The following is a 26600-nucleotide window of genomic DNA, read 5'->3' as shown; positions in this document are numbered from 1 at the left end:
CTCCAATAATTTAATTAAAATGAAAGTTTTTATAAATAACTTCAGTCTCAAAGTTACTTAATCAATAAGCGTTAATTAATATATGTAAATAAACATAATAATTTAATAAAAAAAATTATAATAATGAGTAAAAAGTATCATTATAATTCAGTTACAATATGTAATTTTGAAACTTAAAATTTACTTTTATAGTTTTTTTAATGATAGCTTAATAATTAGTCTTTTATAAGTTATCATTTTCAAATATTGCTTCTAATTTACCTTTTTTACAACAAGGCATTTCTTTTACTAAATATTGGTCTATAGCATTTGGTGATGAAGTAGTACTCTGCTTACGTTTTCTACCCGATGTAGGTGTTCTTTTTTTATTGGTATGTGTTAATTTTTTTTTTGGCGTTGTTTGTATATTACCTTCGTGTGATATGGAACCAAGATTCCAGAAATCAGAGTCCTTCATATCTTCTTCTAAAATAGAAAAAAGATATTTAAAAGATAATAACATTTACTCAGTGCTCGAATTGGCCAAAAATAAGTAGGGGAGCTCAACTTAACAATTTGAAAACTGCGTCCCTAGTATTTTGAAGACTTTTTTTTTTACTCATTACTTTATTTAGTATTTATTAATAAATCATATTTCATTATCATACTAATATTAAAAAAAAAAAAACCCAGTACAGGGGGGTCGCGGCACAGTGGTGACGTGGTATAGATGGATCAAGTATAATGATATCTGACAGTGATTAAAATCACTATAAAAAAAAAACGCTTCGATGCAAATCTTTAGATACTGTTTAATTTTAAAAAATTGGTGGACTATTCCAAAAGCTACATTATCTGCTAGTTCATTATTAATATCCTAATTAAGATAAAGTATGTAGAATGAAAAAGGGATTATTAAAAAATATTATTTCTCATAAAAAAATAATGTTGATCCATACACTTTTCAATATGTCATAGCATTATAAAGTTAAAAATGTAAAAAATAAAATCGAGAATTTTCACACAATAATAGCATTCGGTAGCCATTTTCACCGTGAAGATAAAATAAAGTCCGAAATTTTTTTTTCGCATAATAAAGTAAATTACATTAGCTTTAATTTAAGATATATATAAAAGTGTCAGACTTTCCGGAACACTTTCAAAATTTAAGTTGAAAAAGAAAATTTTTTGTGAAAAAGTTGTCATTTTGAATCCCCCCTGTAGGCAGGTAAAGGGTCAGATATGAAAAAAAAATATACCAAATGAAAGATAATGATATTATGCATCTATATAAAAAAGAATTATATTGATATGTTCATTTTTGAAAAAGTTATGGCACTTTTAAGTAAAAAAAATTGAAAAAATTTCGAAAATTAGCGATTTTTAAATTTGTAATTTTTTTGGAGGTTTCCCCCATTTACGGGGAATGAGGGAATTTTTTTTCAATTTTTGAGCGTAATGTCTTTGACTAGATACGATTTGTGATCTTTTCACGTATCATTGAAAGAAATCGGTTCGGTGAGAGCTGAGAAAAAGTGGTAACAGACACAAAAAAAAAAAAAAAAAAAAAACACATCTTAGTAAAACTAATACCTTCTCAGTTTCGCATCGAAGCTAATAGTTTAAGATAAAAGTTATAGGTAATTTAATATTGTTTAATTTTATGTAAAAAAAATGAAAATCGGTTTAATGCAATTAAAGATATTTAGAATATAACGAAAACACTTTTTCGTGGCACACGAAAAACGCTAATTTTGTAATAACTCAAAAACTGTTCTACTTTTTGTATTTTGGATTTCATTTTCGGACTCAATGGACTTAAAAAATTACTATCATAAGTCATGGGTCAGAAAATTTTTTTTTATTTGTAATCTAGTGTTATTAACCCATTCATGCCCAAGGTTAAAATTTTTTTTAAATTTACTTTTTTTTTAATTATTTCTACTATTTTTGTTTTTGGGAAACCAAAAAAAAAAAAAAAATTTTTACCCATAATTTGCTTGATAATAGGTGTCCTATATGAAGGACAGTGGGAAAATAAGGTGTGATATACAAAACAAAATTCGACACTATATTAATTATAATAAAACGACTATATTACAATTGTCTATTTATAAAATTAATAATAACTTAATAACTTGTTAAACTATTTGGAAAATATTAATTATTTTAATGTGTGAAACTGTATGTTGCACTTCAAATGCAATCCCACATCACATTTGTTACACCTTGAAGTAGTTTTTTGATGACATTCTGCGCATCTAGTTTGTTTTTCTTGTGGAACTAAGTAATGCATTACACCATCATATCGAGGAATATAACTAGACGGTTTTCCTCCTTTTCGACCAGGATTTGGTACTTTATTGAATTTTTGTAGATAATAGGTCGCAATGTGCCTACGAAAAGCCAAAAGGTCCATTGGNTGTCGCAATGTGCCTACGAAAAGCTAAAAGGTCCATTGGTTTTTCAGTATGGAGTTTATGTAACTGCCAAGCATTCTGCACAGCCACATCAACAGAGTATAATACTATACACGAATACCATTTATTACCACGAATAGAAATTCGGTATTGTGAAACGTTTTGATCCATACGATCAACACCACCCATATTTTGGTTGTACGAATGTATAATTCGTGGTTGAGAAAATCTTATATATTTTTTATCTGAAACAGACCATCTTTTTGCGGTCGTGACTGGCTCAACTCCAATGTTGTTGGATGCTATGGTAACAGTGTTATTGTCCTTCCATGCACATACCAAAATACCCGAATCAGAAACATAACTTTCGTACGAACCTCTTTCTTTTTTTTTCATTGCAGCAAAATTGATTGGACATTTCTTTGTTCTGTTTGAACGTATTGTCCCTGTTCCATATAAACCCATTTCACTTAACTTTTCTAATAATGGCAAACCAGTGAAAAAATTATCAAACACCAAATGATATGGAGCTTTACGGTGAGCCAATAAATTATTTGCATATGATATGATAACTGACGCACCCAGGCCATACTCAGTATTTTGAAGATCACCACTTTTTCCTTGATAGGGAGATATCCAGACTACATAGCCTAATCTCAGAGTCCCGACCCAAATTTTGAAACCAAATCGAATAGGCTTACCCCTTATGAACTGTTTGCAGCCATGTCTGCCGAAATATGGTACCATTGATTCATCTATACTATGAAATTGTTGATGTGGTGTGTGTATCAAAAACCTTGAATTTAACATAGAAATTAATGGTCTTATTTTAGACAATTTGTCATGCTCATCAAGCTTGCTATTGTCACAGAAATGAATATTTGAAAAAATTTGGTCAAAACGATTTCGTCGCATAGCACTTGAAACCAAGTTGTTATATGTATCTGGTGATTTTTCCAGTACATACGTCTTCGTGATACTTCATTATAACCTGATAACAACAAGATACCTAAAAAACACTTCAGCTCGTTTACATCAATTTGAAGTGTTTGGTTTTTATTAGATGTATAACTATTTGAATAATCAACAATCATTTCCAACACTTGTTGGTCGAAAAATAGCTCAAACAGTTCATAGGGTTGTAACGGACTGTAAAATAAATTTGTTTTTTGATCATCAACAAAAATATTTGGAGTTTCTAGATCTCCCTCACGCCATAATACAGTTTGTTGAGCATCTTGGTTTTGTTTTGTTATTTTATTTTTTGGTCGATGAGCAATTTTTTGTTTTATTTTCTTTTGTACTGTATTACCACTTACTTTATGTTTGTTTGCTACTTCTGTGTTCTCTGTATCAGAATCGTGTATAACTATATGTGCATTTAGTAAGCTAGCCGGCATGCGGTTTATATCACCTATCGGTCCACCATCATCGCTGTCTTCATCAGTGATATCATTATTTGCATTTACGGGTGGCTCCATAAATATGTCAGTAACATCGTCAAAAATATCATCAATATCCCCTTGTTCTAATAATTCGGTTACTTTGTGAACAGTTAGTCATCTATAAAATTAAAAAATAGTTATATGTTGTATTTAAAACTAATAAAAATATATTTAATTCATGATTTATCATTTTTATCATATTTATGTATGGTATAATAATTTCAGTAACGGATGTACCCAGTGTCCTTCATTTAGGACACTATGTTTTTTATGCTTATAAATTACTTAATATAAATAAAATATGTACTCCAGTTAGTAAAATATGTTTACTATAGACTACTTAATAGTTTTTGTAAATGATTATGCAAATTATAAATGAACAAAATATGTTTTACTTACTTTGAAAATGACGCCATGGTGACTGAAAAATACACTGTTGTAAAATGTAATGATTTTGTATGAAAGCCATCAGTTCTATTGAATCAAATAATTTTTATATAATAAAAACACTGTCACATAGTAGATAAGAACAGATGGGCGAAAATAATTCTATAAATTGATCCGATACCAATGCCTATAAACCAGTGTCCTACATATAGGTCACTGAGCTTAACTTATTCCTTGCTATCGAGCATTACAATACTTAATTAAACTAATAACTATGGTCCAGGATTTAAAGAATTTATTAAGTTTTAGTCATCCTGATTACATCAATAATAAATAATCGTGTTTGTTTTTATTAAATAAAAAAATGCCTATGCGGTACTGAATACAGAATGGTCTACAATGTTTTGATAATCTAATAACATTTGATCCAGCAAATGTTTTGCATTACTTATTTTTAAATAATTTTTTATTTTATTAAAATAATATGTATTTATCTCTAATCAGAAAAAAAATTAAATTGTTTATTTTTAATTGTTTTTAAATTTCAATATAGCCACTTGTTTAACCTTTTTTTTACATAAAGTTTTAATGGGTTGATAACAATTTTAGGATAAGTACTTGTTAAGTTACATGTATTTTAATACATTGAGTGGGTTTGTAATATGAGTGGGTATTGCTCATACTGGTGTATACTTATGTAACTCAATAATTACTAATATTAAAGTTGTTATTGACCCATAAAAAATTTATGTAAGAAAAAAATGACAATTTTGAAACAATAAAAAATGTTTTTTTTTTATTAGAAATAAAATAACAGAAAATATAATAAATTAATTTTTATTTTTTTTAAATTTATAAAAAAATTTATTAAAAAAAAAACCTATATTTTAATTTATATTTTATTTTGAGATTTTCAAAAAGATTATTTAAAAATCATTTGTAAAAATAATTTAACAAGACCATAAATCTTTTTGACTGTTCTCCCAAAAGATGTGATGGAACATAGAGAATATTTTCAGGAGAACGGTACTTAGCTTATGAGAAAATTCCTTTGATCGAAAACTGTAAATTAATAAAAATAAAATTTTCAAATGTTGAGAATATACCATTAAATAAAATTCCTGGGATGTTTCATAGTACTTTCTGAGTTATTCACATAAATGTATGTAAATATTATCAATTACTGATCTCAAAATTTACCTGTTTGACTTTTATCTGAGTCTAATAAATGAATATGAGTTTTTAGAATGTTCGAAGTTAGTTTTTTTGTTTTGTGTGCTTGTGTTTTCATAAATCTTAACGATGATTTCTTAAGCTGAGATCTTGATGCTGACCAAATTAATGGTACTGAATCAGCACTTGCAGCAAACTGAAAATAATTTAAATTAAATTAAATATACAATTTCAAGACATTCATTGCAATTCATAAAGAATTAAGTAAAAATTTGATTAGCAGAATTAATACAATAATCAATTTAAAACAACTAAATATCAATTATTAATAAAAACAATATATTACAATATAATATATTATATTATATATACTAACATACAATATATTATATATTATATATACTAACTTTACAATATAATATGTTACTAACTTTGAGGCAACCACTATCAGCACACCAATCTGAATTACTGAATTCAATATTTGTATCTAAAGAGTCATTAATGAGTCCAATATTAAACATAGGATTTTCCTCATAAGGAAAATCTGTTAGCCAAATTACACCCTTTTGTTCAATACAGCCACTAAATAAATAGCGACCATCATTACTTATACTGATTTTAGAGTATGCAGTTTCGTTTTTATGTCCTGAGTATTGACTAATTAAATCTAGAATTATTTATAATTCATATTTTAAATATAAAGAGTAAAGTATCATAAATATATATTTAACTCAATTAAAATAACGTAAGAAATAAATATTTTAGACTTTATTTAGTAACCTGTATATTTCGATTTATCAATTATTAAGTAGTTTTTTTTAGATCTATTTCTTTTGTAAAAGTATCTATTTTATTTAATAACATACAAATTTAATTGGTTTACATAAAATAAAAACACTGGTTGGTAATATCTCTGGATCAGTATTTTAGAAGTTGGAAATATTTAAAAATTAGGTTAGGGATGAGGTGTTTGTTATAACTATTTTTATCATTGAGCATCTTTTAGTCATTCACCTTTTATTTGTTATAGTAACATTCATATCTTTTATAATATGAGGTGTGACAATAAAATAACGAGACTTTCTAAATATAACCTAAACTATTAACGTTATCTATAAAACGATTATTACAATATAATTAGGAAACACTTATCTAAAAGTACTATAAACACTGATGAAATCGGTTAATTTTCTTATACGTTAGTAACCTTGTTATTAGTGCCAATTGGACTATACTGCCGAAAAATATTAGATATAAAATTCGAACAACGTGTTAAAATTAAATTTCTTGTTAAATTAAAAAAAACTGCTTCGTAATCATTTCGTATGTTATGTGAAGTTTATGGTGAAGAATGTTTATCAAGAGCTCGCGTTTTTGAATGACTCAAACGGTTTTGCAATGGAATAGAGGACGTGGAAGACGATGATCGTTCTGAACGTCCTACCACATGTTCAACAAACGAAAAAGTCAAAAAAATTCACAAAATTATTCGGCAAGATCGTCGATTAAGTGTTAGAGCTGTAGCAGAGGTGGTAAATATTGATAGAGAAAGTGCTCGTAAAATTTTAGTTGAAAATTTAAAATTGAAAAAAGTATGTGCTAAAATGGTCTCTAAAAATTTGACGATTGATCAAAAATTCAATCGCAAAGAAATTTGTTCTGACACCTTAAAAATCATCAAAGATGATCCATCTTTTATAAATAATATCATTACGTGTGATGAAACGTGGATTTTTACATATGATTCTGAAACTAAGAGGCAATCCATGCATTGGAAGACACCAACTTCCTCAAGAATGAAGAAAGCACGAATGAGCAAGTCGAAATTTAAAGCAATGCTCATTGTTTACTTTGACATTAAGGGAATAATTTTTGTTGAATGGGTTCCTAGTGGGCAAACTGTCAACCAATATTATTATAAAGAGGTATTAATTAAATTAAGAGAACGTGTTAGAAAAAAGCGACCAGATCTGTGGAAGAATGGCTGGGATCTTCACTAAGACAATGCTCCAGCTCACAGTGCATTTTCAATTCAACGTTTTTTAACTGAAAAAAATATTTCTATACTTCAACATTCCCCGTCTCGCCAGACCTTTCTCCTTGTGACTTCTTCTTATTCCCAAAAATTAAAAGTTTATTAAAAGGAACCCATTTTCAAACGGTTGATGACGTAAAAATGAAAATGTCAGAACTTTTAAAAGGGCTAACTGAAAGCGATTGGCAACATTGTTTTCAAGAATGGCAGCGACGTATGCAACAGTGTGTTGATACTGAGGAAAGGTACTTTGGAGGTGACAATCATTAAATTGTAAAATTTTAAAAATAAATAACTTTTATTAAAAAAGTCTCGTTATTTTATTGTCACACCTCGTATATAAGAGATAAATAATATATATATATATATATATAAATAAGGATTTGCCTATAAATAAAAAAATATTTTAGCTCTATAAATAAATTTATAAGACAATCAATTAAATTAGCTAAAATCTTATGAAGGAGAGTAGAGCTAAAATTATATAATGGATAATCATAAGATTATTTACTCATGTAAAGCAGATATTTCAGTTAAACCATGGTATAATTGAAGGTATTATTGGATTTATTTTGCAGAAAATTTTAAGAATAAGTAATTTAAATAATTTAATTTAATTTTTGAACTATTGAGTTTAATAAATGAACCACAACAAATCTGGTAAATTTATTATAAAAATAAAACTTTATGTTAATTAAATTTAACACTAAAATTATATTTTCAATGATAATAATTTCATTTTAAAATGTCTGCTAAAAACGAATGGTTTACATTTTATTTTAACAAAAATTTGATGATTTTAATTTTAATTATAAAAATTGTTAGTCTTAAATTCTTTTCTAGAAAAAACATCAATTATTTCTTAAAAAGTTTTTTTAAATAAATTTCTATTTTTATTTAATCATCATTAATTTTGAGGTTCCTATATCCTTTACAATATTAATTATTAATTAGTATACATGGTTGAAGGTATTATTAGAAAGTGATTAAATTTATTAAGCTATAATTTAAAGGTCTCAAATAACTTAATATATATAGCCTATTTATGAGAATAATTATAAAATTATTCTTTTAAGTTAACTATTTTACCTGTATTTGTAGCATCATTTAAAGGATAACAATAAATTACATTGTCAACACCACTTGCATACAAATGTGTGTACAATGAGTTTGTGATCATATCTACATAACCAGAGTTAGCTAAAGCATTTTTGTTCTTATGGCAGTATGAAAACAAAGGTTTTGGTTCTATTGACCCTTTATTTTGTCGATAACTTCTTCTTATATCCCAAACTTTTATATTTCTATGAAAATAATGGAATTGTTAAGTTAGTATAAAATTTTTAATTTTTAAGTACTAACGGGTCCATGCTGGAACAAGATATTACAGTTTGATCACTTTTGAAAATAGTACAAGAAACGCCAACTGTTTTTCTAGTTTTCTTTTTTTTCATTGTAGGACCAGGAATAGCTATATTACAGAATAATACATTGAATTATATGCACAATCATTTAAAATAAAATACATTTTTTTTAAATATTAGCTTTATTCAAAATAATTTATCAAAACTTTTTTAATAAGTCAAAAGTTATTAGATAAATTAAAACAAAAGGCACAATCATATATTTAAATTCTTCTTCTTTTTTCCCCCAACTATTTGGAATCAACTACTCTTATCCTTACTTACACTTGACACTATCTCCCAAATCAGCTGTCCTTATATCGCATTCAATAACAACTCTTCATATCTTTTTTTGTCTTCCTTTACCTCTTTTTCCTTCAACGTTCATTTCTATAACTGTTCTCACAGCTTCCAATTCCTCTCTCCTCATAACATGACCAAACCATCTAACTCTATTTTCTCTCACATTATCCACAATTGATGCTACACATATATTCGTTCCTTAACTTATTTTTTCTATTCACTACTCATTTATCTAAGAATTTTCATCTCTTTTACACTCATTATCTGCTCTATTCTCTTTTCAACTGCCCAATACTCTGAATGGTAACTCTCCTTATATTTTTCAAGTAATTTCATCCATCACTATAGAAAAAAATTGATGACTTAAACAAAATCATAGTGCACTCCTACACATATCTTCTATTACATTAATGTACATTTTTGGTACTCTTTTTCTCATCAATGCCCACTTTAAAACCTCTCTTGGTATTCTATCATACACTTTTACCAAATCTATAAATACTATACATAGCGTTTTCTTCTTTTCCCTATACATTTCTATTATGTTTCATACAAAATACTAGTTCCATTGTTGATTTTCTAGGTAAAAAACTAAACTGGTTCTTTGTTACTGATGTTTCTCCTTTTATTTTTTGTCTATTACCTTTTCCCAAATCTTCATACTATGAGTTATAAGCTTTATGCCATAATAATTTTTAAACTTCTATATGTCTCCTGTGCCTTTATATATCGGCACCATAATATTATTCCTCCATTCTTTTAATATTTTTCCTTCTACTAGGATTTTATTAAAAAGATCCTTCAGATACCTTATGCAAACACTTCCTATATATTCTATAATTCTATTGGCAATTCATCTGGTCTTACTGCTTTATTCTTTTTCATTGATGCCACAGCCTTCCATACTTGTTTCTCATTAAATAAATATACTAGTCCCTTGTTCCACGATATATCCTCTAATGTCTCTCTAAAGCCTCCCCCAAAACAGGAGGTTTCTTAACCATTTATACTCCAGGATGGGTGGTTAGTCCGTCACTGGAATGTCTGTCTTGGATACTCTTTATTCAGTAATTTTTCAAAATACTCTTCCCACCTTTTTTCACATCATCATCACTTGTTTGCACCTTACATTATGATAATTTTCAGACTGTTTTTCTCTTAATTTTGCAAATCTATAGACTTTTTTTTCACCTTCTTTTATTCCTAGCCTATCATACAACTCATCATACCTCTTAAACTTTGCCTTACTTACCGCACACTTAGCATCTTTACACAAGCGTTTCTACTCCATCCAATCTTCTCTCCTTTTGCTTTTCTATAGGAAGAAGAGTTAAAAATTATTAAGTAAATGAAAACAAAATACACAATAGATTTTTTAATAAAATATTACTATGCAATTATAATTTATTATCATTTTTAACTTAATATTAGTATCAAAGTAAATAGTAATATTTAAATATATGCAAATATTTTTTTTTTTAAGTTAAGCCTCCTTAGTTGAACATTAGCACTATTAAATATGATTTGATTTACTATAATATCTAGACTACTAATAGTAAATTAGAATAATTTAATTAATTATTTCATTCAAGTATTTTAAGTCAAAATTATTAACATGTAAAGGTTTAGAATAATTTATATATTTACAAATAATATTAAAATTAATCAAAATCATAACTTTTATTTCAACATTTAACAGGTTTCTAAAATTTATTGATGCAATTATCTTACTATGTGTGTTAGGTATTTGATGGTCACAATCTAAAACTCTATTGTTGTTATTTGTACGTGTGTCCCAAATTTTAATAAATCCATCTTGACATCCACCACAAAATACATCTAAAAAACAGTAAAATAATTATTCTAGGTATAATTTTGTTATATATCTTTAATTTAAATAATACTGTAAAGTATTTTATTATTATTAGAACTAATATTGCTAAACATATTTGCATAAAAATAGTAGGTTTTCAATTTATATTATAAGAACATTATTTTAATTATTTTTAAGATCAAAAATATGAAAATTAGTTGGAAACTATGATAATATAAAAGACTACAACAATATAATCATTAATAAAATTATGCTGGGCTGAGTACAGCATAATAAAAATAATAAATTAAAAATAATCTGACAAGAAATATAATACATATACAGGATAATTGGTTTATCATAAAGGACTCGATTACTCACAAAATAAATACAATATCGGAAAAATGTTTTTGATTTCTTTTAGTTACATATATTTATTTAATTATCAGCTCATAATTACTTCTTAGAATCATTCTTTTTAACATAAAGGAGTGTCCACTTTATTTTTCAAATGGTAACACACCTAATTTACTAGCTTATTTAATAGAATATAACCTATTTAAGAAAATGACTAGTTGGCAACAACTTTTGTTTCAATATTTCATAAGTTTTTGCAAATTTAAAGTAATGACTAAATTAATTTACTGACTGTACTCTTTAGCCTGTGTAGGTATAATAATGAAAATAATATCCAAAGTACTGGTCCAAAAGTTGTTATTGACCAGTCATTTTCTATTTTATAAATTAATTAAATACACATTTTATTTTTGTAAAAAAATAAAGTTGAAACCTAAAGGCTGATAAATCATGTAATATATCTTCCTCTTCCTCGCCTTAATCCCAACTACTTGGGGTCGGTCTAAAAATCATGTAATATATTTAACTAAAAAAAACCAAAAAATTGTTTTCTGATTATTGTATTTATTTACGAGTTACCCTGTAGAATAGGAAAAATTTCTTTTTTAATGATGGATATAACACAATAAGATCAAAAATTATCAAAGTAATTGGAATGGATTTTTCCTTTAAATATTCTGATTAAATTAGGACTTATTTGTAAAATCTATAAAAAAAACTGTCTTTTACTTTTACTTCCTGGACAAAACATGACACTTTTGACAGATGAATTATAATTGAATTCTCTTTCTTGTATGAGTTGTCCAGAAGGAGTTAGTTGACATAATTTGGTTGTTTGGTCACCACAGGCGGTAATTAATTTCATATCAGGTTCAGCCCATGCAAAATTAAAAATAGCATTATCATGAAGAGTACCTAAAAAATTTAACGAATATTCAATAAAAAAATATATAACAACATAAAAGTTCAATACTTTTTATTAATTGTTTTTCTGATAAATTTTTTATGGTATTTTGAATAATTATTTCTCCATGTTCAGTTGTACACGCTAATATATGTAAATTATTGCGATTTCGACTAAATTTACAAGCAAATGTATTACCAATGTTATGTTCTTGATTAATAGTTAAATTATCAAATTCACATTCTAATCTTTCAACATAAAAATCAAAAATATTCCTTCTAAAACCTGTGAAATAAAATATATAAAGAAATTTAAAGTAAAACATAGAAATACATAGTAATTTGACTCTTTTATTTTAAATGTGATTTTTTAAATGAAATAATAAAATTTAATTAATAACATGAAAGATTAAATAATATTTAAAAAAAATTAGTTTATCTGACCATTATAACCAAGTTGTCTTTTATATAATCGAACAAGCAAGTTAGTTGGATCCATAACTAATAAAATTATTAACAGAAATCATTTAAAATTAAATTTACAAATATTATTTTAAATTTTCAACCGGGAATATAATAAGTGGTACCCAACTTCACTAAGGTGATAACAGTTTTATCATAGAAAATATGTTTATGTGAAATTATCTTGTACATATTTAATTTTACTTTATGTTATAGATGAGTGATAACATAACTATAATGATATTAGTATCACTATTTGAGATAATTTATATTATCTTAAATTATGATTATTATATATCCACAAATATTACAGAATAGATTTTAACTAATCAGTGGTATCTTAAACATTGTTTTGTTGGCTATTTAAGCAGGTACCGTTACGCCATGCAAGTTGTTTTATTTGATAATAAATTTGAATATTACATTGCTAACTATTATTAAATTAGTAATTTTTGAGCGTTATTTGTTTTATGAAGAAAATTAAAAATAATAATAATTAAATGTCTGTACATTATAGTTAAATTATTATTACTTTTTAATAAATGTGTTTTAAAATTATATATTTATGAAAAGCTCCGCATACCATGTCAAAAATGAATATAATTCAGAAAACTGAAATTAAAAAAAATGAAAGGTATTATTAATGTTATCATAGGTTATATTTTCATAGAGAAAATAAATTATAGATAAATAAATTTTAATTTTTTTAAACTTAAAACTATTATAACTTTTTTAAAATGAATGAATAAAAACGAAATATTTACCATAGATCACTATACATATTTCATTGGACAAATTTTTTTTTGAAAACTAAATACTTAATGCTACCTATAATACTGCCCACAGAGGGTATTCAAAATAGCAACTTTTGCATTAAAAGTTAACTTTTGAAAATGTACTGGAAATTTTGATACCTTTAGATATATCTTAAAACAAAGTTGTTTTAATTTACTTAATTAAAAAAAAAAGTTTGGCCCTCGAATTTGTCTACACGATACAAATAGTTACCATATTTAAAAATCATACAACTTTTTAAAAAATGTATATAACATGGAATTTTTTTCAAAAATTCATTGAAACATTATATGATAGCGATGCTAATCACTGCCAGATATCAAACTAGTATTTTTTTATTGAAAAATACTAGTTTAAAAAATACTCATCATAATGTGAAATCATGAATTGTTTTTATTAAAATAAATTGCTTTTTCTGCGATTTTAAATTTTACCATTTTATATTTTATTAGAGGAATTTCATGGTGGATGGCTCTATTTGTTTTGACAGTATTATCATTTGGTACTAGGCTATACAAAGTAGATAAACCTGATCATGTTTGGTAAGAAAGTCATAATTTTTTATTAAAAATAATTTATTTACTGTAATAATACCATTATGCATCAAAAAGCATTTTTCCACATTAATATTTTTATGCAAAAACCGTAAATATGTGATTCAAAAATTCTATAAAAACCTTTAATAAGAAAATTCATTTATTGAGACAATAAAAGAAAAATAACTATAATTTTTTTATAAAACAATATTTTCTTAAATAGAATATTAATAACAAAAACACTTTAATTATTATTAAATTATTCAAATACAAGTTTGTATTAATAATTAATACAGAAGTATATTTTATAAAAATTAAAATTTTTGGATTTTGATGCCATTGTAATTTAAGATTTTTGTATTAAATTTACAACTATGGTTACTATTTTTAGTTAAATGCTAATATATACAAACTAATAGTTATAATCTACATTAAGTGGAAATACAAAGTGATTGGTTTATCATAAACTACTCTATTACTCTCAAATAAATGCAATAATCAGAAAAAAAATGTTTCTTGTTTTTAGTTGCATATAATTATTGATTTATCGGCTAATCATTTTCGGATTATCCCTTATAATTTTTAGTGGTGTCAATTTTATTTTTTCAAATGGTAATCCACAAAATTTACTAACTTATTAAATATAAAATAATCTAATTAAGAAACTGACTGGTTGAAAATAATTTTTTGTTCAATATTTCAAAATTTATTATCATTTTTATACCTATATGAGGGAAAGAGTAATACAAATTTAATGAAACGTACTGTGTCTTTAAATTTGTAATAACATTAAATATTGCTTTAAAAGTTGCTATCAACCAATCATTTTCTTAATTAGATTATTTTTTATTAAATAAGCTAGTAAATTATGTACATTGTCATTTACAAAAATAAAGTTGACACCTCTAAAAATTACATGGATGATTCTACAAAATAATTTATATATATATATACAGGTATTCAGTAAGTAAGGAAACATGTTAATTGTTACAAACAATGAGAAAAATACAAATCCATTTCCTTACTGCACATTATGAGAATAATTCATTTCTTTAAAGTGTTCTTTATCGTCATACTTTGAATGTACTTGTTAGATTGTTACTATAATTATTAGTATAAATAGATAAAATATAATTATTTTGTTTGCTTTAGCTGGGATGAAACTCATTTTGGAAAAATGGGAAGTTGGTATATTAACAGAACATTTTTCTTTGATGTACATCCTCCATTGGGAAAAGTAAGAAAATATATAATTTTGAATAGTGAAGTGCTAAAGTTTTAAAATTGGAAAAACCCAATAATCAATTCTTCTTCTTCTTCCTCGCCCTAATCCCAACTACTTGGGGTTGGCCAATAATCAATTATTATTTTAATTCATAAAAATGGCTAATATTTGATATTATATGAATTTCGAGACTAAATATTTGGTATTATTTGGTTCAACTTAATTAAACAATTACTAACAAATTTATCTAAGAACAGTTGTAGAAATGAATGTTGAATGAAGAAGAGGTAGAGGAAGACCAAAAAAGAGATGGAGGGATGCGATTTGAGGACAGCTGATGTAGGATATTGTGTCAAATGGAAGCTTAAGATACACCAAGTAGTTGGTATTAAGGCGAGGAAGAAGAAGACTGACAAATTCATACTTTTTTTTGTAATATATTAAATAGTAATATTTATTAAATATCAACAATATTTTAGTAATTATCTCATTTATATGCAAAGAATATAAATCACATTTTAGGATTATTTAACTGTTTAATATTGTTATAAGTTTTTTGAACCAATTAATTTTTCTCATTACAATAATATAAAAATTTCAATAGTTTCTTATGTCGTAACACAGGAAAGAAAAACGATAAAATGATAAATGTGTAACTGTGTGTACGAAGATGAATATGAGGAGGTGGTGCCTGCTGTCTAGGTATTCACGTGCGTGTTGTCGTACAGCAGTCACCGTGCTCGGCTGACACTCCGGGTTAGCTGTGGGTGTCGAAAGGCTGTTGTTATAGGAAGGGAGAATAAGAGTAACACCTAGGTATGAGGTGCAGACGAAGTGCAAGACACAAATACTAGGCGTACCAGGTGAGGAAAGATAACAGAGTACGAGGTGCAGACGAAGTGCAAGACACAAGTACTCTGAAATGTCGAGGAAAAGAGTATATAGGTTAGAAAAGGAATAAACAAAGACTTTACTTTAAACAGTAAGCCGGACAGCGACAACCGAGTACTGAGACTGATGAATGACACAAGGCACTGGAGTCGACTGACCACGATGGTCAGGTCTATTGGGTTTTTATAATAATTACACTTATTGCCGATTTGGCAATAAATATTATTTGTTAATTCATCAGTCGGATGTGCTGTCTGTATTTTATTAAAATAATTCTCACGATTATGAAAACGTGACACCATCACACTTAGAAAATTAATATTTATAATCAATGACATAACATTCATGTGCTAAAACAATATTTATATTAAATTAAACATCAGATATTTTATATGACTAAAGAATAAATTATCAAATAACTCAAGTATGTAAAGATTTTAATATAATAAAACAAATTTGTTTTTAATTATTATTTTCTTTTATACTTTTTATAGATGTTAATAGCTTTTTCTGGAATACTAACAGGGTATAATGGAAGTTTTCCATTTGATAAACCTGGAGACAAATATGATGGAGTCAATTATCTTGGAATGCGAGAGGTCAGATTAAAATAATTATATGATAAAATTTGAATAAGTTATAGTGCTTAATAGCTCCTTACCCTACGTCTATGCATATATGATATATTAATATTTATTAATATTTTTTAGTTAATTAATTTAACATTAATTATACTTTATAATGTACAGTTTTAGACACCAATAGGATGGAGGCTTAAATGATTAAAGTTCTATCAAAATTATATTTCCTTAATATTATAATATATTACATTATGAAAGATATAAAGATAAACGTGTGATAATTAATTTTATGATTCTATTATAATTTTTAATTTTGAAAAAAAACGTTATCTAATGATTTTTTTTTTTTTTTTTATAGCTTTTATTAAAATAATATTTAGCTCAACAATTATAAGCAAACGTAATAAGTATAAAAATGGTAGTATTATGTTATAACAGAACAACAAATGCTGCAATAATTGTTAGTATTATATTAGAACATTATTTAAAATTATTGTTAACAGAACCTTTAATGACAAACTGAAAAATTAAAATTATTAATTGAAAGAAAAGAAGAGAAAAAAAACAGATAAATAAATAACTCTAATATAATAATAATAAACTAATTAGAGATTATACGACAAAGCTGGAACTGTTATCTAAAGGTTATGAAATAAATTCAAAATTTTTAAAATCTTGGGATACCATTCATAAGTGGAAAAGAGAGACATTAAGAATCGTTTTTATTATTAAAAATAATTTAAAAATCTTACTTTTGTATAAATTATTAAGAGAAATGGATACAACCTTTAGGTTAAGTAATGAAAATCATGTCTAACTTTTTTTATTTCAGTTTTTGATAATGTTTCAAAATCCTAATTACTTTTAAACCTCTTTAAATTAAATCTAATACATTGTACTCAGATAAAAATTTATATTGTCCAAAATCAAGTTTAGGAATTATTGACTGTTAAAGTCTTACAATTTTATATATAAATTTCCGATTTTTTAGTTTTTTGCATAGTAACAAAATACTTACTTCAACCTATTATATAATTTTATATTACAACTTGTTTAATATAATATACATATGATTAGAAATAGAAAAATATTTTAACGACTTGCCCTTTATCAGTAATAGCGCTTTTATGTCAAAAATGCGTACAGTAGGCTAATTATAACAATTGCTATTATATGCTTTTATATCATTAATTGTTTTGTTCTTTGTATTTATAAATGAGTACTTATTCAAAGTGCATTCTTTTAAAATAAAATTGAATTTTTCTCTATTTGTTTCCGCTTCTTGTTTGTCCAATCTCCTATTACTTTTATAATTATTTTTTTTCAAAATACATAGTGTTCTCTCTATTTCTATTAATAAACAAATTATTGTTTTCTTTATTATCTATGTAGTTAATTATAATTTATCTTGAATTGGAAAAATTTGTCACTGTTTAGCTGATTTATACTCATCTACTAACTACAAATCTCACTTAAATGAATTTTTATAATAATTTGTTGTATTAGTGTTTATAAAACTGTTTTATACTCACTTGTCTATGTTGTTAGTACTTGTTATATCTTTAAATTTTATATTTATCTTTTTTGTTTTTATTATTTTTACTTAATTTTTTTTTTTGAAAGATTTAATTCAATAAAATAAAATTTAGCCAGCAGTTTTTATTTGACATATAAATTTATGTGCATGCACATTACACATGTATGTGATGGATGAGCAGTTGCATTTTTTTATTTACTACCCATCCAAGTTATTGTTAAGAAGCTTTGCTATGTTAGATCCTCACTATATTTAACTTTTTTTATCTTAATTGTAATTAATTAAAAAAATTAACTTTTAATTAGACTAAGACTATAAATTTGATTGCTGAAAATAAAATTTCTTTTTTAGTTTTGTTCTATACTAGGTGCATCATTAATACCGTTTACATATATTTCCATTTGGGAAATGACTTATTCATTAAATGCTGCTACTTTATCATCGGTTTTTATTTTGCTTGGTAATAGTTTAAAATATTTTTATTGTATAAATTTAAGAAATTAAACACATTAATTAAATGATGAAATTATTATTTGTATATTGTTTTTTCTAGATGTTGGGACATTAACTTTGACTCAATATATATTACTTGATCCAATTTTATTATTTTTCATGTTAGCATCATTTGTCAGTATGTGTAAATTTCAATCGTGTTCTTATATGTAAGATTTATTATTATGAAACTATTTCTATATACTAATCTTTATATTTTTTAGAGAATTTAGTTTTTTTTGGTGGTTTTGGTTAATATTTACCGGTGTAACAATGGCATGTTGTATAAGTGTCAAATTTGTTGGATTATTTCAAGTAATTTTTATTGGGTTAATGACTATTACAGATTTGTGGTCAATACTTGGAAATTTATCAAAACCTATTGTAATTATTCTAGTTAAAAAGTTGTTATTTTAATAATTATTATTTATTTATTCTCGTAATTCATTATTACAGAGTTATACTTTAAAACATTTTACAGCAAGATTTATTTGTCTTATTATTTTACCAATAATAGTCTACATTGCATTTTTCTATATACATTTAACAGTACTTAATAAAAGTGGTAATGGAGATGGATTTTATAGCTCAGCTTTCCAATCAAAATTGGAGGGAAATTCATTGCATAATGCTAGTATGCCAAAAGGTTTGTGATGGTAAAATTAATCATTTAACATAAAATTTAAAAACTGAAAAAAAAAATTGAGTACACTGAAATTATGTGATCCATTGTGCTATACCAAGACCCTATTTTATATATTAAATCCCTGGTGAATGAATTGTGACACTTGTATTCTTATATACAAAACCATTTGTATATTATGTATTTATAATTGCATTGTACTAAAATGGACACTCAAAAGCTAATTTTAAAAGTTCAGTCATAGAAATAAAAAAATGAATTATTGATATGTACATAATAAAGCTAATAATATAAAATTTGTTATTTTATTAATATTTTTTCAAAAATATCAAAGAATATAACCTATACTTATAAAATATTTGTTTCATTGGAAATTTTTCTATAGAAAATATTGTGGTTTTTTAAAACAACAAAAATGATTATAAAGTAATAAATTACATGTTATAAGATTCTTTTTAATATATCAATTAATTTTTTGATTTCATATAAGAATTTCTAAATCAGCTGTTTTAATTCCTTTTCCTCTATAATAATCGCCCTTAGATCCTTAAGAAATCAAAATGTATAAGTATTTTTCTGTAATTTACTTAGTTTTATTAAACTAGGAGTCAATCTTAAAAACAAATTCTGTATCCTTAATATACCGATGCTTTAATTTACTTTTAAATAAAAAAATTAATTATTTTTCATATTGTAATTGGTATATTTTATTATTTGTATATGTAGATGTTGCATTTGGAGCAATAATTACATTAAAAAATTATAGAACTGGTGGAGGATATTTACATTCACATTGGCATCTTTATCCAGATAACGTTGGAGCTAAACAACAACAAGTAAGCATTTAAAAAACAATAAAATCGAGTGCTAAAATCAGTTTAAAATTTAGATAACAACATATGCACACAAAGATGAAAATAACCGTTGGTTAATAAAACCTTATAATGATGATGATAGTATTCACAACAGTTCTGATGTAAGATTCCTTAAACATGGTGATATGATTAGACTTGAACATGTCCCTACTAAACGAAATCTCCATTCTCATCGTGAACCTGCTCCTATTACTAAAAAACATTATCAAGTTACAGGATATGGTGAGGTAGTTAAAATTTTTAATTGATTTTTTTTTTTATAATATCGTTGATGGGTAACTAATATTTTGAATCCCCATATAAATTTCAGAGATTATAAAAAAAATATGTAATCACTGATAACTATTAATGATGCTTCTAATTTGATCTAGAATGGTACTGGTGATTATAATGATGTGTGGAAAGTTTTCATAGATGGTGGAACTGATGGTGTTGTAATATCTGCTGTTATAAGTAAAATTAAAATAGTCCATGTACTGCAACACTGTGTACTTACTACCACAAATAAACAACTACCCAAATGGTAAATTATAATTTTTTTTTTAGTTCAAACATATCTTTAATTTAAGGTTAGTTAGATTATTAAAATTAAAAAATACATATATTAAATTTTTATTAATGGTTAGAACCCATTTGATATTAAGATAATTTTTCATTAGTGCTATTTATTTTTAAAAATCTATTTATAAAGTGCTATGAAAAATTGAATTTTTACTTTAAAGAATTAGTGGATAAATAATTAATTTTAACAGGGCTTTTGAACAACATGAAGTAACTTGTAGCCCTAATTTAAGGGATGCTAATTCATTTTGGAATGTAGAAGATAATATAAATGCTAAACGTAAGTTTGATAATGTTATATTAATATCTTATCATTAATATATATATCAATATATTTAAACTTTAGCCAGTTGCGATGATTCAGTATACTCATTCCATCACAAAAAATCATTTTATTTTATTTTTTATAAAAGTACATTCAAGTTTTAAAAATTTAATATTTTATTTTAAATTATTCTTTTACATTTTTACAATTATTTAAAATTAATATTTAAACAATATACAAGTAATACATGGAAATTGATTAATATGTAGAACATATATTATACAGATGCTCAGTAAATAAAAAAAACAGGTTAATTGTTATAAACAATGAGAACAAAAGAAAACAGTTTCCTTACTTGCTGAACACCTATACAGGGTGTTCAGTAAATAAGGAAACGAATTTCTATTGTACTCATTGTTTGTAACAATTTAACTGTTTCCTAACTTATTGAACACCCTGTATAATTGTTACTATTATTATAATGACCATAATTTATAATATTACCAGACACTTAAATACTTACAGAATTAAGTGCGAAGAGCTATAGAGTTATATAATGATTTTTCCAATATGTAATTTTTTTTATATCAATTATTTTATTTTTTTATTTCTATTAACAACCATTTATCCATATTTATTACAGTTCCAAATGTGAGCTTTGATGTGTATTCACCTAATTTCTTAGCTAGATTTATAGAATCTCATGCTGTTATGTTTCAAGGAAACTCTGGCTTAAAACCAAAAGAAGGAGAAATAACTTCTAGACCTTGGCAGTGGCCAATCAATTATAAGGTTACTAATGATATTTTTTAAATTATATATTTATCTATTAATAATTATTATTTATATATTTATAAATATTTACTAATAGGGACAATTTTTTTCTGGAAATAACTATAAAATTTATTTGCTTGGAAATCCAATTATTTGGTGGTTAAATATTGTAGTCATGATATTGTATAACTTAATAGTTATTTCAAATGCTATTTTTAATAAACGGAAAAATTTATCTGGAAGTCATAGTAAGTTTATTTAAAAAAGGAAGAAATCTAAAATAACACATTCTCATACATCTTAAAACTAACTTAATAATATGTTTATATATATAATATTGTTTATAGTCTTAGCTTTTTTGACGGTTAATTTATCATATCGAAATTTATAGTATTGGAAACAGAATACAGTTGTAACACAGTTTTTAATTGTAGCAAAATTTTATAAAATAATTGTTATATTTATATGTTTTTTTAAATTAAATTTTACAAATATAGGATAAAATAACATTTTTTTATGGAATAATCTTGTTATACATTGGTTGTAAATTTGCAGCAGTATTTCTAATTGCCTTCACACAATTTCTTGCTCATTTGTGATTCCATCTACGGGGGCAATGGTTTTCCTGAATTATCTCGCCACTAAACATAGAATAAAACATACATGTGTATCCTTCTAAAATGTTTGGTCATGATACAAATACAGTAAAAGTAAATGATTAAATAAAGTAATATAAGAAAGTAACATTTAAAATTGTGTTGCAACTTGTCTTGAATAATTTGTTACATTTTATCTTACCTTAATTACTTTAACATTTATTATAATTAAAAAGCATTGTAGTATTTATATTTATAAATATAAACACATTAAAATCTTGACTATATTTAAATTTACAATTAAGATAAACAATTACTAATTTAACCAAAGATAATAAGCTGAAGTTCATTTATCAGTTTTTTTTATAGTTACACTTATCTTTATACTTAAAAGTATTAATTAAAAATTAAGTTAATTTTTATCCTAAATTACTATATTAATGCAGATACAAAAATATGATTCTCTTGTATTTTTAAGAATTCAATGGAAAGTTACTTATTACATGTAATTGGCTTTTTATTGGCTGGTGTTTACACTACATTCCATTTTATGCAATGGGTAGAGTTCTATATTTCCACCATTATTTTCCAGCATTTTTGTACAGCTCTATGTTAACAGGTTACTATGATTTTCATAATATTCAATTGTTGACAGGAAATTGAAAAAAACTGTTATGTTTTTCTTTACAGGTGTTACTCTAAGTTATATACTGGAAAGTATAAAAACTTCCAATCCAACTATATTACAAAAATCCATTTATGATGTGTGTTATGGAATAATTTACTCATCAGTTTTTTATAGGTAAAATGTAATAAAAACTTAGTAAAATTTATTTCTTTAAAAAATATAAATGTTTATGAAGGGACTTAATATAAAAAAAAAACCAGCACAGGGGGGTCGCGACACAGTGGTGACGTGGCATAGTTGGATCAGTAAATGATATCTGACAGTGATTAAAATCACTTTCAAAAATAAACGCTTCGATGCAAATCTTTAGATAGTGTTTAATTTAAAAAAAATTGGTGTTTTATTCCAAAAGCTACTTGATCTGCTGGTTCCTTATTAATATCCTAATTAAGGTAAAGTATGTCGAATGAAAAAGGGTTTATTAAAAAATATTATTTGTCATAAAAAAATTGTGTGGATCCATAAACTTTTCAATAAGTTATAGCATTATAAAGTTAAATATAATATAAATAATAAAATCGAGAATTTTCACACGAAAAAAGCATTCGGTAGCCATTTTCGCCATGAAGACAAGTCCAGAGGTCAAATTTTTTTTTTTCAAATTAAAGTATATTACATTAGCTTTAATTTAAGATATATATAAAAGTGTCAGACCTTCCGGAACATTTTCAAAAGTTAAGTTGAAAAAGTTAATTTTTTGTGAAAAAGTTGTCATTTTAAATCCCCCCCTGTGGGCAGGTTAAGTGCCAGATTTACAAAAAAAATATACCAAATGATAGGTAAAGACATCAAACATCTATAAAAAAAAATTATATTGATATGTTCATTTTTGAAAAAGTTAGAGCAGTTTTTAGTAAAAAAAAAATTGAAAAAATTTCGAAAATTAGCGATTTTTAAATTTGTAATTTTTTTGGAGGTTTCCCCCATTTACGGGGAACGAGGGAAATTTTTTCAATTTTGAAGGGTAATGTCTTCGACTAGATACGATTTGTGATCTTTTGACGTATCGTTGAAAGAAATCCGTNATTTTGACGTATTGTTGAAAGAAATCCGTTCGGTGAGAGCTGAGAAAAAGTGGTAACAGACACAAAAAAAAAAAAACACATCATAGTAAAACCAATACCTTCTCAGCTTCGCATCGAAGCTAAAAGTTATCAAAAAAAATGTTTAGCAACTATTTTTTAGAGGAATTTAAGAACAAATTTGCTATTAAAAAAAAGAATTTGACAATTTCTATAATAAGTAAACATGTTTTACATAATTCTTATTATCTGATAAAATAAATTTTCAATTTAGATTACAAATAATTGTCACATTTTATTTCTCAATTTTTCTTAAGTTTTATTTCAAATTAGACCATATTTAAAGTTCAGTTTTATAATTCAATTTATTTAAAAATATATTTGTAATAATAATAAATTACTTTCAATTTTATTCGATTTTAAAAGCAAAATTCCAATCAGTTAAATAAAAATATATTTATATAATTTTTAAAAAACAGTGAAACGGGTTCAAAAATCAAGATTGATTGATAAAAAAAAAAAATTTAATTCTGTTTTAAATATACATAAAATTACTATTGACACAATTTTTAAAATTTCAGCTTTTACCTATTTTCTCCACTTGCTTATGGTATAACAGGGCCACCAGCTACAGAAAAAAATAGTAGTATGTATGGTTTACGATGGTTAGAATCATGGGAATTTTAATAATTTATAACACTTATTTTTAACTGTGATAAAATTAATAGCTAGGACGACTCTTTAATCTAAATATTTTAAGTTATAATTAATTATACTTTTAAAACATTTATATTTAACACTTTTTATCCTAGGTCTTATAAGTAATTTCATATTATAATCATTATTTTTTCATGTTCCACATTTGTGTTATAAATTAAATTTTATATTTTTTTAAATAAACTTATTTTCTTAGTTAATAAACTATATAGTATTTTTGAAAGTTAACAATAATTAACTTTCTTAACGAGTGTACTTTATTTCAACACAAGGTTTTAAAAAAATTTATTGCAAGTAGTTTAATTACATTGTATTAATTTTTTTTTAATAGCCTTTATTAAAATAATATTTAGCTCAACAATTATAAACAAAGAAAAAAAAAATAAGTGAATTAGAAGTATAACAGTAACAGTGCTATGTTATAATGGTATAACAAATATTACAATAATTGTTAGTATATTCAAAAATAAAGATAAAATTAAATATTATTAAAATTATTGTTAATAGAAATTGAAAATTACAACTAAAAGAATTACTAAATTAAAATTTTTATTTGAAATAATGGAGGATGAGAGAAAGTAAATAAAAGAATATAAAATAAAATAATGAGAGGTTAAATGACAAAGCCGGAACTCCTCAAGAAAGATATGATTAAACTAATAATAAAGGAAGAACGGGAATTAAGAGTATTAGCTACGGAAGGGGGATTAATATTGTGGGAGACTAAGAGGCTGAATAGTTTATTTCTGCTGTTAATTAGGGCAGGACAATCAAAGAGAAGATGAGATAAATCGCATAGAGCTTCACTATCATGTAGGGGACAGAAGGGAATGGAATTTAAGGAAAGATGAAATGCATGGTAAGGCAGAAGATTATGACCTAACCTAAGTCTTGAGTACTGAGAAATTATATTTCTGGATAAGTCAAGGTTATGAAACCATGGAGAATGTATAATGGATGGAGAAATCGAGCGGTACCAACATACCGTTTTCAATTTTATTGTAGCCCAACTTTCTTGCCAGGCTTGAAGAACTGTATGTCGAAAAAGGCGGAGAAAGTCAGAAGCGGGAATATTATGGCTAGAAGAAGTAAAGAAAGGGGAAGTAGAAGTAGCAAGACGGTCAGCTGTTTCGTTACCTAATATACTAGCGTGGCCCGGCACCCAGTGAAAAACAATTGATTTATTTTGGGATCGAATTAAGGAGATAAGTGATCTAATAATAAGAATGTAAGGAGAAAGATGAGAGCAAAATGGATTAGAAGTGAGGGCAAGTAGGCAAGATAGAGAATCAGAAAAAATAGCAAATTCATTAATTGAAGTAGAAGATATAAAAATGAGAGCATTAACGATGGCAGAGCATTCAGTGGTAAAAGAAGAAGAAGGGTGGAGTACAGTTGAGTATGAAATATTAAGTTTAGGAATAAAGAATGAACAACCAGCCGAATTAGTTGATACAGAACCATCTGTGAATATCAAGCATTTAGTCGGAAAATTAGCTGAGTTATAATCTTTGAAGAGATTATTAACGGAAGTTGCAGGAAGAGAACGGAGGATTGGAGGAGGGAAGCCGAGGAAACACGTTGAAGTATACACTATGGGAGCTATTGTAAGAGCCACTAGAAAACAGTCAAATAAAGGTAATCTGGAGTGTGATTTGTAAATGTGACAGACCATGGGTAACAGAGAAGAGCATACTGAGGCTAAAATTGGAAGTGTTTTAG

At 25.4% G+C, this 26600-nt stretch overlaps 3 protein-coding genes across 7 annotated transcripts; 1 reads left to right on the top strand and 2 right to left on the bottom strand.

Moving 5' to 3' along the window:
• Window positions 1-27: 27 nt before the first annotated feature.
• LOC126897626 (denticleless protein homolog B) lies at window positions 28-12797 on the bottom strand. 2 transcript variants are annotated; one of them, XM_050671364.1, is made up of 9 exons: window positions 12663-12797; window positions 12289-12504; window positions 12045-12230; window positions 10877-10984; window positions 8802-8910; window positions 8529-8743; window positions 5836-6071; window positions 5432-5600; window positions 28-465 (listed from the first exon to the last, which is right to left on the bottom strand). In XM_050671364.1, exons 1-9 carry the CDS (start codon window positions 12715-12717, stop codon window positions 224-226), a joined length of 1536 nt encoding a protein of 511 aa, XP_050527321.1. In that variant the 5' UTR covers window positions 12718-12797; the 3' UTR covers window positions 28-223. The 2 variants fall into 2 exon arrangements, with proteins under 2 accessions (XP_050527321.1, XP_050527322.1); XM_050671365.1 differs by lacking the exon at window positions 28-465 and adding an exon at window positions 5189-5293.
• On the bottom strand, window positions 1984-3314 carry LOC126897627 (piggyBac transposable element-derived protein 3-like). Its single transcript, XM_050671366.1, has 2 exons — window positions 2433-3314; window positions 1984-2392 (listed from the first exon to the last, which is right to left on the bottom strand). Exons 1-2 carry the CDS (start codon window positions 3312-3314, stop codon window positions 2144-2146), a joined length of 1131 nt encoding a protein of 376 aa, XP_050527323.1. The 3' UTR covers window positions 1984-2143.
• A 139-nt stretch (window positions 12798-12936) lies between the features above and the next one.
• LOC126897813 (protein O-mannosyl-transferase 2) lies at window positions 12937-25082 on the top strand. 4 transcript variants are annotated; one of them, XM_050671684.1, is made up of 17 exons: window positions 12937-13314; window positions 13928-14017; window positions 15164-15248; window positions 16622-16726; window positions 18597-18705; window positions 18799-18907; window positions 18962-19121; window positions 19194-19383; window positions 20107-20216; window positions 20270-20482; window positions 20627-20778; window positions 21008-21096; window positions 21725-21873; window positions 21953-22103; window positions 22930-23070; window positions 23142-23253; window positions 24743-25082. In XM_050671684.1, the coding sequence occupies exons 1-17, from the start codon at window positions 13265-13267 to the stop codon at window positions 24846-24848; spliced, it is 2121 nt and encodes a 706-aa protein (XP_050527641.1). In that variant the 5' UTR covers window positions 12937-13264; the 3' UTR covers window positions 24849-25082. The 4 variants fall into 4 exon arrangements, with proteins under 4 accessions (XP_050527641.1, XP_050527643.1, XP_050527644.1 ...); XM_050671686.1 differs by having other exon boundaries at window positions 12940-13051; XM_050671687.1 differs by lacking the exon at window positions 12937-13314 and adding an exon at window positions 14968-15094.
• The last annotated feature ends 1518 nt before the right edge of the window (window positions 25083-26600 follow it).

The sequence above is a fragment of the Daktulosphaira vitifoliae genome, unplaced genomic scaffold (assembly GCF_025091365.1).
Source record: "Daktulosphaira vitifoliae isolate Bord-2020 unplaced genomic scaffold, ASM2509136v1 Scaffold_2, whole genome shotgun sequence".
Taxonomy (NCBI): domain Eukaryota; kingdom Metazoa; phylum Arthropoda; class Insecta; order Hemiptera; family Phylloxeridae; genus Daktulosphaira; species Daktulosphaira vitifoliae.
This window is presented reverse-complemented; position numbering and strand designations above follow the sequence as displayed.